The sequence below is a fragment of the Neofelis nebulosa genome, chromosome 4 (genome assembly GCF_028018385.1).
Source record: "Neofelis nebulosa isolate mNeoNeb1 chromosome 4, mNeoNeb1.pri, whole genome shotgun sequence".
Taxonomy (NCBI): domain Eukaryota; kingdom Metazoa; phylum Chordata; class Mammalia; order Carnivora; family Felidae; genus Neofelis; species Neofelis nebulosa.
In genome coordinates, this window is record NC_080785.1 from 34,072,136 (window position 1) to 34,084,936 (window position 12,801).

The 12,801-nt window shown below is 43.1% G+C and overlaps 1 protein-coding gene across 2 annotated transcripts in view; it reads right to left on the reverse strand.

Annotated features, from left to right (window-relative positions):
* Positions 1-7,082: 7,082 nt before the first annotated feature.
* The window catches only part of ST7 (suppression of tumorigenicity 7), a 267,683-nt gene continuing 261,964 nt past the window's right edge, over positions 7,083-12,801 (reverse strand). For both annotated transcript variants that reach the window (XM_058724505.1, XM_058724507.1), the window contains one exon: positions 7,083-7,433. In XM_058724505.1, coding sequence (XP_058580488.1) covers positions 7,338-7,433 — 96 coding nt within the window. In that variant the 3' untranslated portion in view covers positions 7,083-7,337. The remainder of the gene's footprint in view (positions 7,434-12,801) is intronic.

Below are 12,801 nucleotides of genomic sequence, written 5' to 3' on the forward strand. Positions count from 1 at the left end.
GCAAACTGAAACAAAAATAGGTCATCATTGTGAATTTTACTGCAGTGACTAAAAGGATTGTACCCTGTGAAATCTCTAAAGCTATCTATTAATGATGCTACAACAGATGCTTAAGAGCATGCTAGCCATAGAAGAGAAAAACCCAATGGCTGAAGTGGACAAAAACTCATTTTGATATTCTTAATGCAGAAGGAAAAATGTTGTGGCTTTTTGTCAATGGTCTTGATGAATTCTGACACCCTCATCTCCTACCTCCTATAATCGCTGTGGTCCCTCACTGCCCAAACTGGTTCTGACCTCCCCAGCAGGAACCAAGCACTCTGTCACAAATAGCTGCTTTTCTAAATAGGATGTTTTCTAACCTCCTTTCCAGAAAACTCTAGAGAAGTATACTTTCCACCTCCTCCAGGTAGACCTTTCTTATTGGAGGGCACATCTTCCCTGAGGAGTATAATATAGAGAGGGAAGAAAACTTACAGGTAAAAGAAGGAGCCAAAAATGAACAGACAACTCTCTCAGGCTCTACTCGTGGCAGCCCATATTTAATGTGGAACTGTAACTGTGGAGTGAGAGCTATTCAGAAATGTATACCCAGGAGTGTAACGAGCTATAATATATGAACTGACTTTGGAGTAACATGTAATATGCTTAACATAACACTGCAACCAGGGGAACCATTTTTTAAGAATAAAACAACGAGGGAGAATAAATACCATTAATACAGAATGAGTGACGGGGGAGTTCCCAGTGAACAGGGGATTTTCTCACTCTGACATCAGATTCTAACTGCAGAGGGACCATCTTAGTTGTCACTAACCAGCTTTAAAATAAAAACAAAGTAAAATATAATTTGTTAGATATAAGGCCCATAGGCCTTAGGGTTGATGAAAAACCCCACTTGGTGGGGCCCCCAGGAGAGTGATAGTTACTGACTGGTCACCATGGCCAAAAAAACAGCTCTTAACAGCCTCTCTCAGGTACTATCACTGGGTTTTTCTTGGATGACTGAAGAGAGAATAGAATACTTGAATTATGACTGCTGCCCCAAACCTTAATCTCTCTGCTTTGTTCACCCGTGTTGGCATCGATGGACAGTTAAAAGACCCCAGGGCCCTCCTGGGGGGCCATGGCCAACATTCATGGCCAGTACCAAGGGGGATTGAGGAGAGGCCGCAGAGCACACGCTGCCCAATTAGGGAGCACAGCAGCACCTCATGGCTTCACGCAGCCTGGTTCCTCTTCATATTCTGTCTGGCAGGCTCTTACCTGGTAAGGATGGATGAAATACTCAGAAGAACCACATGCCTTGTTCATGGGATCCTCCTTTTGATTTGACTAGTCTTGTCCACCGTTTTCCAAAGTAAATGTAGGTATTCTTTATAAAAGGAGAGGAGAAGTACTGGGTTAAGCAGACTTCATCATTATGGGATGTCTCAGGACTTCTGAATTTGTGAATTTCTAAGAGAATGGTAAAGGTTGCAGGATATTCCAAAAAAGCGTTTTACTGGACTAAGATTTCTGAAAACCCGTTATGGGAAACACTAATCTGTATTTATTACAGACAATTACTTCCTATTCCAAGTCCATACACGGCATTCTTGTTTTTATGCTTATATCCTCTAATCCAGGAATATTAGCTCCCTATCTCCTATCATAACACATATGGCTGGAATGTGAAGAAAAATGTGAAGTCTGCCTTGTCCTCTGGGATCTGCTCAGGATCTTTGGGGAGTATTTGTGAGGCAGTGTTCTCTAGTGAACTTTCCAGAGGCCTGAAGGTCAGCTGATGAGTGGTCTGCATCCAGCTCACGGAGACAGGGTAGGCAGGGAGTTAGAGGCATGTCATGTGCATGCTGCATTGGGGTCACTGCCCAGGTGCTAAGGAGTTCAAACCCAACTCTGTGACTTGGTAGTTGCTATGGTGGGGTTGAAATTAGTACCTACTTCACAGAGTGATTTGGAGAATTCAAGGAGGTCACGCAGATCAAGTACCTGGCATGGTACCTGGTACACAATAAATATAAACAATGGTCACTTGAGGAACACGGGATAAGAAGAAATCACACGTCCCAAATAAAATGATAATTTGGCAAAGTTTTCACAAAAGTTCCTCATTAAGCTGCTGTTCCAACAATGGAATAAATATATTTTATTTCACTTTTAATAAATTTTTCCCCTGGACTTCAATAAAATGATGCTCACTTCTGGTCTAGCATCATCCTCTCCTTCACCCTGTCTTTCCTACCTTCCTGCCAATATTTATTGAGCTTTTATACTCTAGGATATAGAATACAGAACTTCTAGTTCTAGATAATGTTAAGTGTACAAATACTTCAGAGTGAAAATGCAGTAATGCAAGGTGCAATTGGGAGAACATGACAGTAACCCCAGCACACAGTAGGTTCTCAATAAATGTCAGTTGCCTCAAGGAATGAGTGAACAAAGGGATGTAATTTATACTGGATGTGAATGAGGTTATCTCTGTTTTGTTTTTATGTGTGAGAGAGTGTATTTGAGCATCAGAGAGGGGCAGAGAGAGAAAGAGAGAGAATCCCAAGCAGGCTCCACCCTCAGCATGGAGTTTGATGCAGGGCTTGGTCCCACGACCATGGGATCATAACCTGAGCTGAAACCAAAAGTTGGATGCTCAACTGACTTGAGCCACCCAGGTGCTCCTTTTTTCCTTTTGTTGTTGTTGTTGTTGTTGTTGTTGTTGCTGTTGAGAGAGCATAAGTGTGCATGCACCAGGAGAAGGGGCAGAGGGACTGGGAGAGAGAGAATGTTAAGTAGGCTCCATACAGGCATGGAGCCTAACTCAGATCTCCCGACTGTAAGGTCATGACCTGAGCTGAAACCAAGAGTCTGATGTTTAACTGATTGAGTCACCTATGTGCCACAAAGGAGGTTATCTTTGATTTGAGGGGCAATATAACTTTGAGATGTTAACTTCTATTTCCTCCCTGAATTCTCCCTTTTTGTTATTTCAAGTCCAGATCTTGTAGTTATTTGCCACAGAAAACTACCAGAGAAGCATTCTGAAAGAGGCTGTGTTTGGAGGGGCATGCTCCCTCCTGCAGAGACTGTCCTGGGTACCCAAGAGGGAGAGTGCAGGAGCTGAGAGTCATAAAGGGGTGGTCTGTGGGCTCAGGAACAGAAGGCGCAGCAGGGAGATGCATGTGGGGAGCCTGGTGTGGGGTGTGGTCTCAGGTCCTGCACTTCGCATGCGCCACCAGACTTAAGGGACACTGTGGGCTTGGATAATGATGCTGTCAGAGACACCAGGACACAGGTTTGGAAGGCAGATTTTGTGGTAAGGGGGCTCAGAGCCAGAAGTAGGTGGTTTAAAACAAAGTTTTTTGCTTTTTTTAAAATTATACTCATTCCATACCCTCTCACACTGTAACCCATTCCCACCCCTTCCCTGAAACAACACGCCAACTTGAGGTTTGCTTGCCTTTAGATGAAGGTCAGTTGAGGTTTTCTGTTCCAAAGGTTTTCTTCCTAAGGTTAGTCACACACAAGCTTCAAGGCTGAGGACCCAAGGGAGTAGGAAATCGACTTGAGCTGGATACAACAGGAGACAAGCTGGAGAAAGCAGGCAAGAGAACCTGCTTCCTTTCTGTCCCCTTCATGCCTGCTGGAGAATTACAGATGGCATTCTGCAGCAGATACAGATACCACCAGAAGGCCATCTGTCCTCTGAGCTCCTGCAGCTCTCCAGAGCATTCCTGATAGAGGGCCATACCTCTGCTGGACATTTTTTTTTTGTAGCCAATTCCTGCCTCTTCAGCCTAACCATCTTTGACCCTCAAAAGCCAGAACAGCCCCCTCCCCCTTTTAAATTTCAAGTTGTCTAGTGACTCAGCGCACAGATTTGTTTTAGCTTGGTGAAATGCATAGTCGCAGAGCCAGGAGAAGAACAATATGAACCAGTGGAAGGAACATAAGCATATCTTAAACATTTTAACATAGGCCCTGAACTTTCACATTGAAGAAAGATGTAATTAAAAAAATAATACTAATGGAAAGAAAGATCACAAGTTTACTTAATAATCCATGGGTGTAAGGTATTAGGGTTTACATGGGTAAAGGTATTGGGAACACATGGTTGAGTATCTTTGATGTTTTCATTAGATGTGGCAGGATAACATTAAAAATAAATTCATTTAAGGCCATAACGGAGAACCAATTATTAGGGACTGCCCAAATATGATCACTCCTGAACAAGAAGGAACCAAAACAGAAATTTCTAGAAAAGAATGAAGAACCCTTCATAGCAAAATCTAAGGGACAAGAAAGCTCCACTTAGAGAAAAATTTATAGCCTTATAAACCTCTTCCTTAAAATAAAATAAAAATTAACCAATTATTTGTCAAAGGAAATTTAAAAAATTACAATTCTTCTGAACAAGAGAAATCAAGAAGAGCAAATAAACCTAAAAGCTTAAAATATTAAAAGACAAGGCAAGGGGTGCCTGGGTGGCTCAGTTGGTTAAATGTCAGACTTAGGCTCAAGTCATGATCTCATAGTTTGTGAGTTCAAGCTCTGCATTGGGCACTCTGCTGTCAGCACAGAGCCTGCTTTGGATTCTCTGTCTCCCTCTCTCTCTGCCCCTCCCCTGCTCTCTCTCTCTCTCTCAAAAATAAATAAACATTAAAAAAATTTTTTAATTAAAAAAAAGACAAGGCAAAAAATATGGTCGAATGTACCCACAAATCCAAAACTTGTTTCTTTGAAAGATTAGATCAACTTTGTGAAGCTGATTAAAGGGGGAAAAAAGGAAGAGAGCAAAGATATATAAAATTAGGAATGAGAAAAGAGAAATAACCACAGATACAGAAGATATTAAATGAATAATATATAATTAAATAATATATAGATCATTCCCATTTGGTCATATTGTATTATTTCCTATATACACTGCTAGATTCCAATAGGAAGGATCTTCATAGAGGAAAGCCCATCAGAATGGATTCTTATATAGAAATAAAAGAAGGCAGGAATGCAACTTGGATTCCAGTGGCCATTTCAACAAGAAGACAGGAACCATGGACCTTGAGCAAAAACTGTCAAGAACCATGTAAAAGTGATCATCTTAAAAACTGCTGTCATATTCGTCGCTCTGGCTCTGCCTCTCCACAGGTTTGCATGGAACCCTTGATAAGGCCTGAATGCTTGTCCTCAGGGGCAGCTAAACAAAGACAACAACCGCCCTGGCATCCAGGCCTGGGGAGATCAGAATGGCAAGAGTGAGTCATGGTTGCTCTTAAGAGTTGAGCACAGTAGTTGAAGACCGAGGCGGAGGAAATGGAGCACAGCTTCGGAGTGAAGAGTGACTCTGCGTTATAAGGTGAAAGGTCTATTAATTTGGCTCAGATTTAGAGAAGCCTCCCTCCTCCTCACGTGATTAGCTCCTCTCATGGACCATGGACTCATTTCCTTCAGTGATCTCTGTTAACCTTGTGTCTTCATTCTGTCCCCATCTTTTCTCCACCTTTATCTCTCCCGTTCACTCCTTTTCCCCCTCAAAGTCTAACTTTTGTCTCCCCTCTCCATGAAACTGCTTTAAAGTCCTACTTTAAAATTCTTGTGTTACATTTCTTTGCTGTATCTCCTGCAACTGGGGTTTCTCACAATTCACACTGGGCCATTTCCACTTGCTATTGCCTACGGGCTCTGGGAAGTTTATCACTTAAAGCTTATCACTTAAAGCTAGAGTCCCAACTCAGATCAAAATCTCTTTGGACTTTGGTTTACCCATCTGTTAAGTCAAATAATTGTGTTAGATAATTACTACATTTTCTTCCAGCAAAATTTATATAAGCCTCCTTAGTCCTTCTCTGCTGGAACCAACTCCTTTCCTCTGTGAATAAAATTTTATTTGTATCATGAATTGCATCAATTTATTCAACACATCATTTGAGCATCCACTTCAGGTCAAGATTTAAGTCAGAGGAAGAAGAAGCAAAGAGGCAAACAAGGCAGGCACAGCCACTGCCCCTCAAGAGTAGCACTATTGGTGTGGATACAGGGGATCAGCCTCTTCTGAAACAATTCCCTCAGAGCAGGAGCCAGCGCCTCTCCCCATCAGGGCTTTGCACAAAGGCAGTAGAAATACAGACTTGCCCAAAGAGTCAGAAGCCCTTGTGCACTGAACCATTGCCTGCCCACTTACTTTGCTCGTGGAGGAAGGCCAGGAGCCGGCAGCAAGTCCAGCTGGGAAGGAGAGAAGGTGGTGGTGCTTTCCCTGCACGCTGCCTGTTTTAATGCGCCTGGGAAAAGTTTCAGGATTCTAAATAAAATGGAAAACAAACTATGTAAAGGACAGTCCTTTTTTTTTAAGCACTCAATTGAGATTTCAAATAGCAGTACTTTCACTTCAGATAGAGGATTCAACGTTATTTATTTTTCTTCTTTTGTTTAAGTAAAGCCAGATGTTCAGCAGGTGTGAATCGGAGGCTTTCAAAGGTGGTGAGGACAAATGACCATTTTGGTTCAGATCGCTAAAATGATCAAAGAACACTTACATTTAAGCATCAAGAATGCAAAAATGATAAAAAAAATAATAATAATAAAGTGCCCTTATGAGAAAACATTGTAAAAATGGCAACATTGAAAAGTAGTCAGGTTCTACAACAGACTGTTGGGTCTGTAGCTTCTCATCGAAAGTTTTTTTCTCACAACAAATTTTCATAAAGCAAAATGATTCCTAGAGCTAGAGTGCTGAATTCTATTCAATGAGTAGAGTCTCTGACTAGAACAACTTGTCATGGCACATGTGTCTCATTTCATTCATGCTGCCCGTCAGTCACTGTGGAAGCTGGTTTTGTGCATGTGACCTACGAGGAACGACAGTTTGGGGCTGAAAAAGATGGTACATTTTTGCCGAAGACATTCCATTTTCCAAACCACCGACTGTATGTAGGAGTACTAAGGGCCTCTCGGGATGAGTTCCATTAGCAAAGAAAACCATTGTGGGACATTCAGAAGATCTGGGTCCTTAGTAAATGAAATGTAAACACCTAAGTTTATTTGGGACACCAACACTTTTAAGGTTGGAAGACACCGGAAGACACAACTGGTTGCTGCAATACACAAAAGTTTATTTTTGATTTTTTTTTCTTTTCTGAAGGCAAAATATAATAGAACTGAACATCAATGAATTTTGTACAACAAAAACAGCTTTTAATATGGAACAGACAGTCCATGAATGATTTAAAATCTCGGAATGGCTTCCCTTTTTCAAAGTCATGCTTTCTTGCGGTCCACGAGGAGTTGGCACAAAGAGACAGTGGCAGCCTGCTGGGTGAGGTGAGGGGAAGGACGGGTGGGCTGCCCTAGATCCGCGTCAGCTGGTGCCACAGGCTGGATGGGAGGATGCTTTCCACTTTCTCCATGACAAAGTTTAGGGGGGCAAACAAAGTGCTGAGGAACTGCAAAGAAACCAGAAAGGCAGAGAGTCAGGAGAGATCTCTTTCAAGGCTATAAAATGAACCTCTCCAACCTACACTTGCATCTTCAGTCTCGGGATCATGTAAGTCTCCAAGGCTACAATTTTATATTTATGTTTATGGGAAACATAGTTGATGACCACACCTGAGTTCCAGCCCCCACCCCCAGCTCTGATAGGTAAGGAGGAGAAGGGTCTGCTGCTGCCCCCTTCACTGCTGACAGCAGACCTACAGTCCCCAGTCCTTGCAATTCATCTTCAGGATCTGCGCTGCCCCTACAGGTGCCATTAAAAGGGACTGACAGTTGGGTGACAAGTAGGCTGAGGAGTTAAAAGATGGTGACAACTTAGATCACCTGCCTGCCTAGCTGGGTACAGAACCCACTTTAAGTGGACAAGGCAATTTCAAAAAGGCAAGTTTGATACGTGGCTGTAAATTGCTTTGGGATCCTATTGTCTCCGAAACACCTCTGTAGCCCATGCTCATTTCTGAACTACCTGCTTAGTGGAGTGCATCATGGGAGCCTGGGGGAGGGCAGCAAACTGGCCAGTCCATGGATGACATGTCCTTGTTGAAGAAGTGCTGTCTGAGGAGATGTTTGGGAGCTCTCTCATTTGGTTTCTAAACTCCTTTCTGCTTTTCATGTAGAGAATAATGCTCATTAACAGTGCCTTTTTTTTTTTTAACATTTATTTATTTTTGAGACAGAGAGAGAGCATGAATGGGGGAGGGTCAGAGAGAGAGGGAGACACAGAATCTGAAACAGGCTCCAGGCTCTGAGCTGGCAGCACAGAGCCCGACGTGGGGCTTGAACTCACGGACTGTGAGATCATGACCTGAGCCGAAGTCGGACGCTCAACCGACTGAGCCACCCAGGCGCCCCAACAGTGCCTTTTAAGAAAGCCAAGTGCCTTGCCTGAGACTCATTTAACGTAACCTCAAATTTGTTCTGATTATGTTCTTGTGAAGAATCAGCTTCATTCTGCAAACCATTCAGCATCTGGCAGAAGAGGTCCCCTAACAGAGCCCCATATGAGACAGAGGTGTCTGGGTGGTTTCCATGCTCTCCATCTGTTTAGAACCAAGGTATTATCTCGTTAGGGTTCAATACCTGGTTCTTACACTGTGGTGTTCTTTGTCCTAATCCCTTATCCTCAGCAGAGCACAGTCTACACCACCAAGGGTAGTATGTAAATACACATGCAGAGGGGGAACATGGTTCTGAGGTCAAAGTAGTAGTATATTTAATGAAGTAAAACAGGCTCCTCCATTGGCCATATGTTCTATGATTTCAGATCTTCAATAAGGGGTATGGCAGGCAAGTTTCCAAAATTCACTTGACCTCAGAATCTTTCCTTTTTTCTAGTTGTTTTTAAGAAGCAGTAGAATACTACTTGGGAAGGTCTGTGACACATTATAGCTGGACCGTTAAGTGTGACATTAGAGTGAGGAAACTCAAGATAGTGTAAGATTTGGAATCTTTCCCCATGCTGTGTCTTTTACATCAATTAGATGTATTTACTCAGTAAGGCACCTAAGTGCTGGATGAAATATAAAGGAGTCTGGGCACAAACTCCCATTATCAGGGAGCTCAAAGCCTAGGGTCGTGGGGGAGGGATAGGTGGCCACAGAGATCTTTACACAACAAAGTAATAGTACCAGATAGACCATCATAGGATGGAAGATGGAAGATAAAAGCATCAAGAGGGTTCAGAAAAGGGAGAGAATCCATTCGGATTGAAAGAATCAGGAAAAACTTAAGATGGAGCAACTGAAATAGACCACAACGGATGGCTGGGATGCCAGAGATGCAGAGGGGGCAAGGATGGCAAGGAGAGAAATACAAGCAGGTGATGCCTCCAGGTTCAATGAGCAGCTGGAACAGAAATGGGAAAGTAACTGGTATGCTCAGAAGAGGATAAATAATTCAGCTTAGCTCAATAGTGCAGAGTTTAAAAGTGACCAGAAGAACTCTGGGGAGGGCCTTGAATGCCACCTTGGGTTTGGAGTTAAGAAATAGGCAGCCATGTTAGCACTTGAGCAAATGTGGATGGCTCTTTCATCAAGTGGGTCTTAGATATATGGCAATTTCTGGTAACCTTCTGAAACTGTCCTTTGTTACATGCACAGAACCATGTGGGATGCTCTCCCTGTGGCCCAGGAATGAGTAATTACTACCCACGCTGCTGATGACAGAGTTTGTAAAATCCTAGTAATGAGAAGATTGTTTGTTTATTAAAATCCTAGTTTTGAGATTCTGTTTGTTTGTAATCTGAGACCACTAAGGCTCCATAAAACACAGCATCTGCCTATAATCCTAGTTCCATAAAGAGGAGCCAGGTGCTGACGTAGTCTGGGTAAACCAGAGATGCTGACAGGGGTTGTTAGTTGGGGCTCACCAAACAAGTGATATTGCTGGTGAAGTTATCATCTCCTAAAGACTTGACCTAAAAAAGATTTAGAACCACCGAAGTTGTGATGGAGTGGGTAAGGAACTACTGAATACTAGCATGAGCTACTGTGGTTAGATGAAAGGCATCGCTCATGGTCTGTATACTGGGCAATTGCACGCACTAAATGTGGGACACCAAGGAGCCTCAGCTTGGGTAGCGGAGCAAATGAAGAGGTCGTTACAAAGTTGCTTCAAAATAAGGCCTGTTTGTTTGCTTTGTTTTGGGCACTGACCTGACTTGCATAAAAAGAACAAAAGTGGGGCCTCTGGAAATCAAGAGGGGAATCTCCCACTCTGTTTGATGTCTGTAACTGCCCCTCTTCCCACACTGCACAGTAAAGACACAGTGGGCCCTGACTCCTTGAACTTCACCTGCACTTCTCAATAAGGTTCTGCAAGAGAAATGAAGTCCTACCACCTCCAGTATATGTGATGATTTACTGCTCTCTCCCTCATATCTAGAGTGGTCTGTTCTTGGGAGAATTGAGAAAAGAATCCCCAGAACCTTTTCATAAAGATCCTAATTCTCTCGCAGCACCCAAGTGGGGATGTGCACCTTTTATTACTAAGCTACCTCCCTCCTCAGCACCCCTCCCTGCATCCTCTTCCCCATCCCTCTCCCACAGGGAAGAAGCATACAAGGTAATGAGGCGTCTGAAGCTGATAAGCCCTCTCATTCAGTAACCAGATAAAGGTTAGTGGCTTTCATCAGGAGGTATAAAAAACAAGTTTGGGGGAACATGCCTTGCTTTGGATGTTCATTTATACTTGTTTGCATGTTTGAAAATCAGACAATACTTTTTGGCCAAAGACTCAACCAATGCATGGAGAAACGGCAGTTTCACTTACAGACTCGGGAAATTTATGGCCTGAAAAGTTTAGTCTGAATGAGCAACACCAGGCACCCCTGGAACAGCTCGTCTATCTCAACATCCAAAACTTCTGTCCAGAGGGCAGAGATACATGGTCCAAAACGCACTGTGATTCAATCAGTGTCTTATGGTGAGAAAAGGCAACTGAACTAATAAAAAAGAGAGAGTGACACTTCAATCGCCTGATCCTCCTTTTCCCAAAACACCATTATTTAGAAGAAGGTCATGGCTCCCAACATGCTTCGTTAACATTCAAAATGCCTCTGCTTATCTGAATAAGTTCCAGGTGCCCTATGCAATCAGACAATTGACATTTCACTGTAATCAATATCAGACTTCAAAGAGGTCAAGGCCTATAAGTGAAGATGAGAGTCAGAAGTCAGGGGGCTCAGTCTCAGTGAAGGAGAGAGATCAGAGGAGGAAAGACAGAGCCCTTCAAAGCAGACAGGGTCAAAATGCTGACCTTCCCACATTCTATGAGGGGCTGGGTTTGGAACGATAACTTATTTATATGAGCAACCTTATCTTAGTAACCAAACATTCTAGGAAGAGTTAGTCTTAAGTCATTGAGGTAGATTAGATTAGGGGGGAAAGCCAGTTGAAGCCGTTCGTTTTACTATTTTCCAGTGGCTCCCACTTTGCTGTGGGCTTCTTTACTGGCTGCATATCAACATATAAACACACTGGAGAGTTCCCAAGCTGCATGTAGCCTGGGGGGTGCCAGTGCAATCTCTCTGCATCTACTAAAAGTCATTATCCCAGGGATATTATCTCAGGCGAGGGCTGAGAAAGTCATTTTCACAAGCTGCAAATGGTTGTGGGAAGCCTACAGGGCGACTGCGATAACGTGCAGGGGGCTTCATGAGAGGCCTGCAGCAGTGAGGAGGGTGAAAACATGGGGGAAGACTCTGGGGACAAGGTCGGGGGAGAGGGACGGTGCCTGTCTCCTTCAGGCCATCCATCTTCCTTCCCCACAAAGTCTCTCTAAACATTTTGGAAACTGTTAAACCTTCAGGAAGGGCAAGATGAATGTGATCTTCCAGGCAGAGGTTTAAAAGCAAATTTATCTAAACTATATTTGGTTATTATGAGTAGCTGACCAAACTACTGCACCTCGGTAGAGTATAAAATAGGAGGACCATAAGGCAAAATGATATTTTATTCAATCATCTGATCTAGACTCAAAACCAGAGCTTTGGAAACATTAAATGATCCATAATGAACACATCACTGATATTCTGGAGCCAGTAGAGCCTTTTCTAGGGACACTTAGTTGTATTCTATTTTCTATCCTCCACTCCCCCAGACCCTTCCCTGGTTAATGCAGTCTCAGGCCATTAGTCATTTCATTCAATATGGTGGTCTCGGCCCTGGCTGCACACCTGAATCGCCTGGGAAGCATCTGAAAACTTAAGATGCCCATGCTGCACCCCAGGCCAGTGAAGTCAGGAGGCAGGCATTAGTCACTTGTAAGCTCCCCAGGTGATTCCAAGGTACAGCCAGGGCGAAACATCTGTCACCTTAGAAAGCTTTCCCCCCAGTGGCACTGGCACAGCACCACGTACTTGTGAGTGGCTGCTCAGATGTTCAGCTTGCTAGAGACCAGTGTTCCTAGAAGCAGGTATGGTGCTCAACACCTCACTCAGAATCTGCTGGAATCCTTGTTAAAAACACAGATTTCTGGGTGCTAGCACTCAATATTCTGAGTTTCTGGTGGTGGGGCCAAGTGAATTTTTTTCACACTAGAGGGTGAAAATCTCTATTCTGATCCAAAATCCCACCAACTGCTATTTGTTTACTGAAAAATACTGGGACAATGACATATTTTTACAAAAATGCTCTAAAAAATGTTTAAGAGAGGAACATAAAAGGAGGAAATATAACTGTCTACTATTGTAAATATATTCCTATTTTAAACTTTGCTAAGTTAAACTCTAGTCTATTCAGAATTTTGGCAACTATTTTTACTCAGAGGTTGGCTTGGGAGTATAATAATGAATAGTGGAGGTCCATGAACTAGGGAACA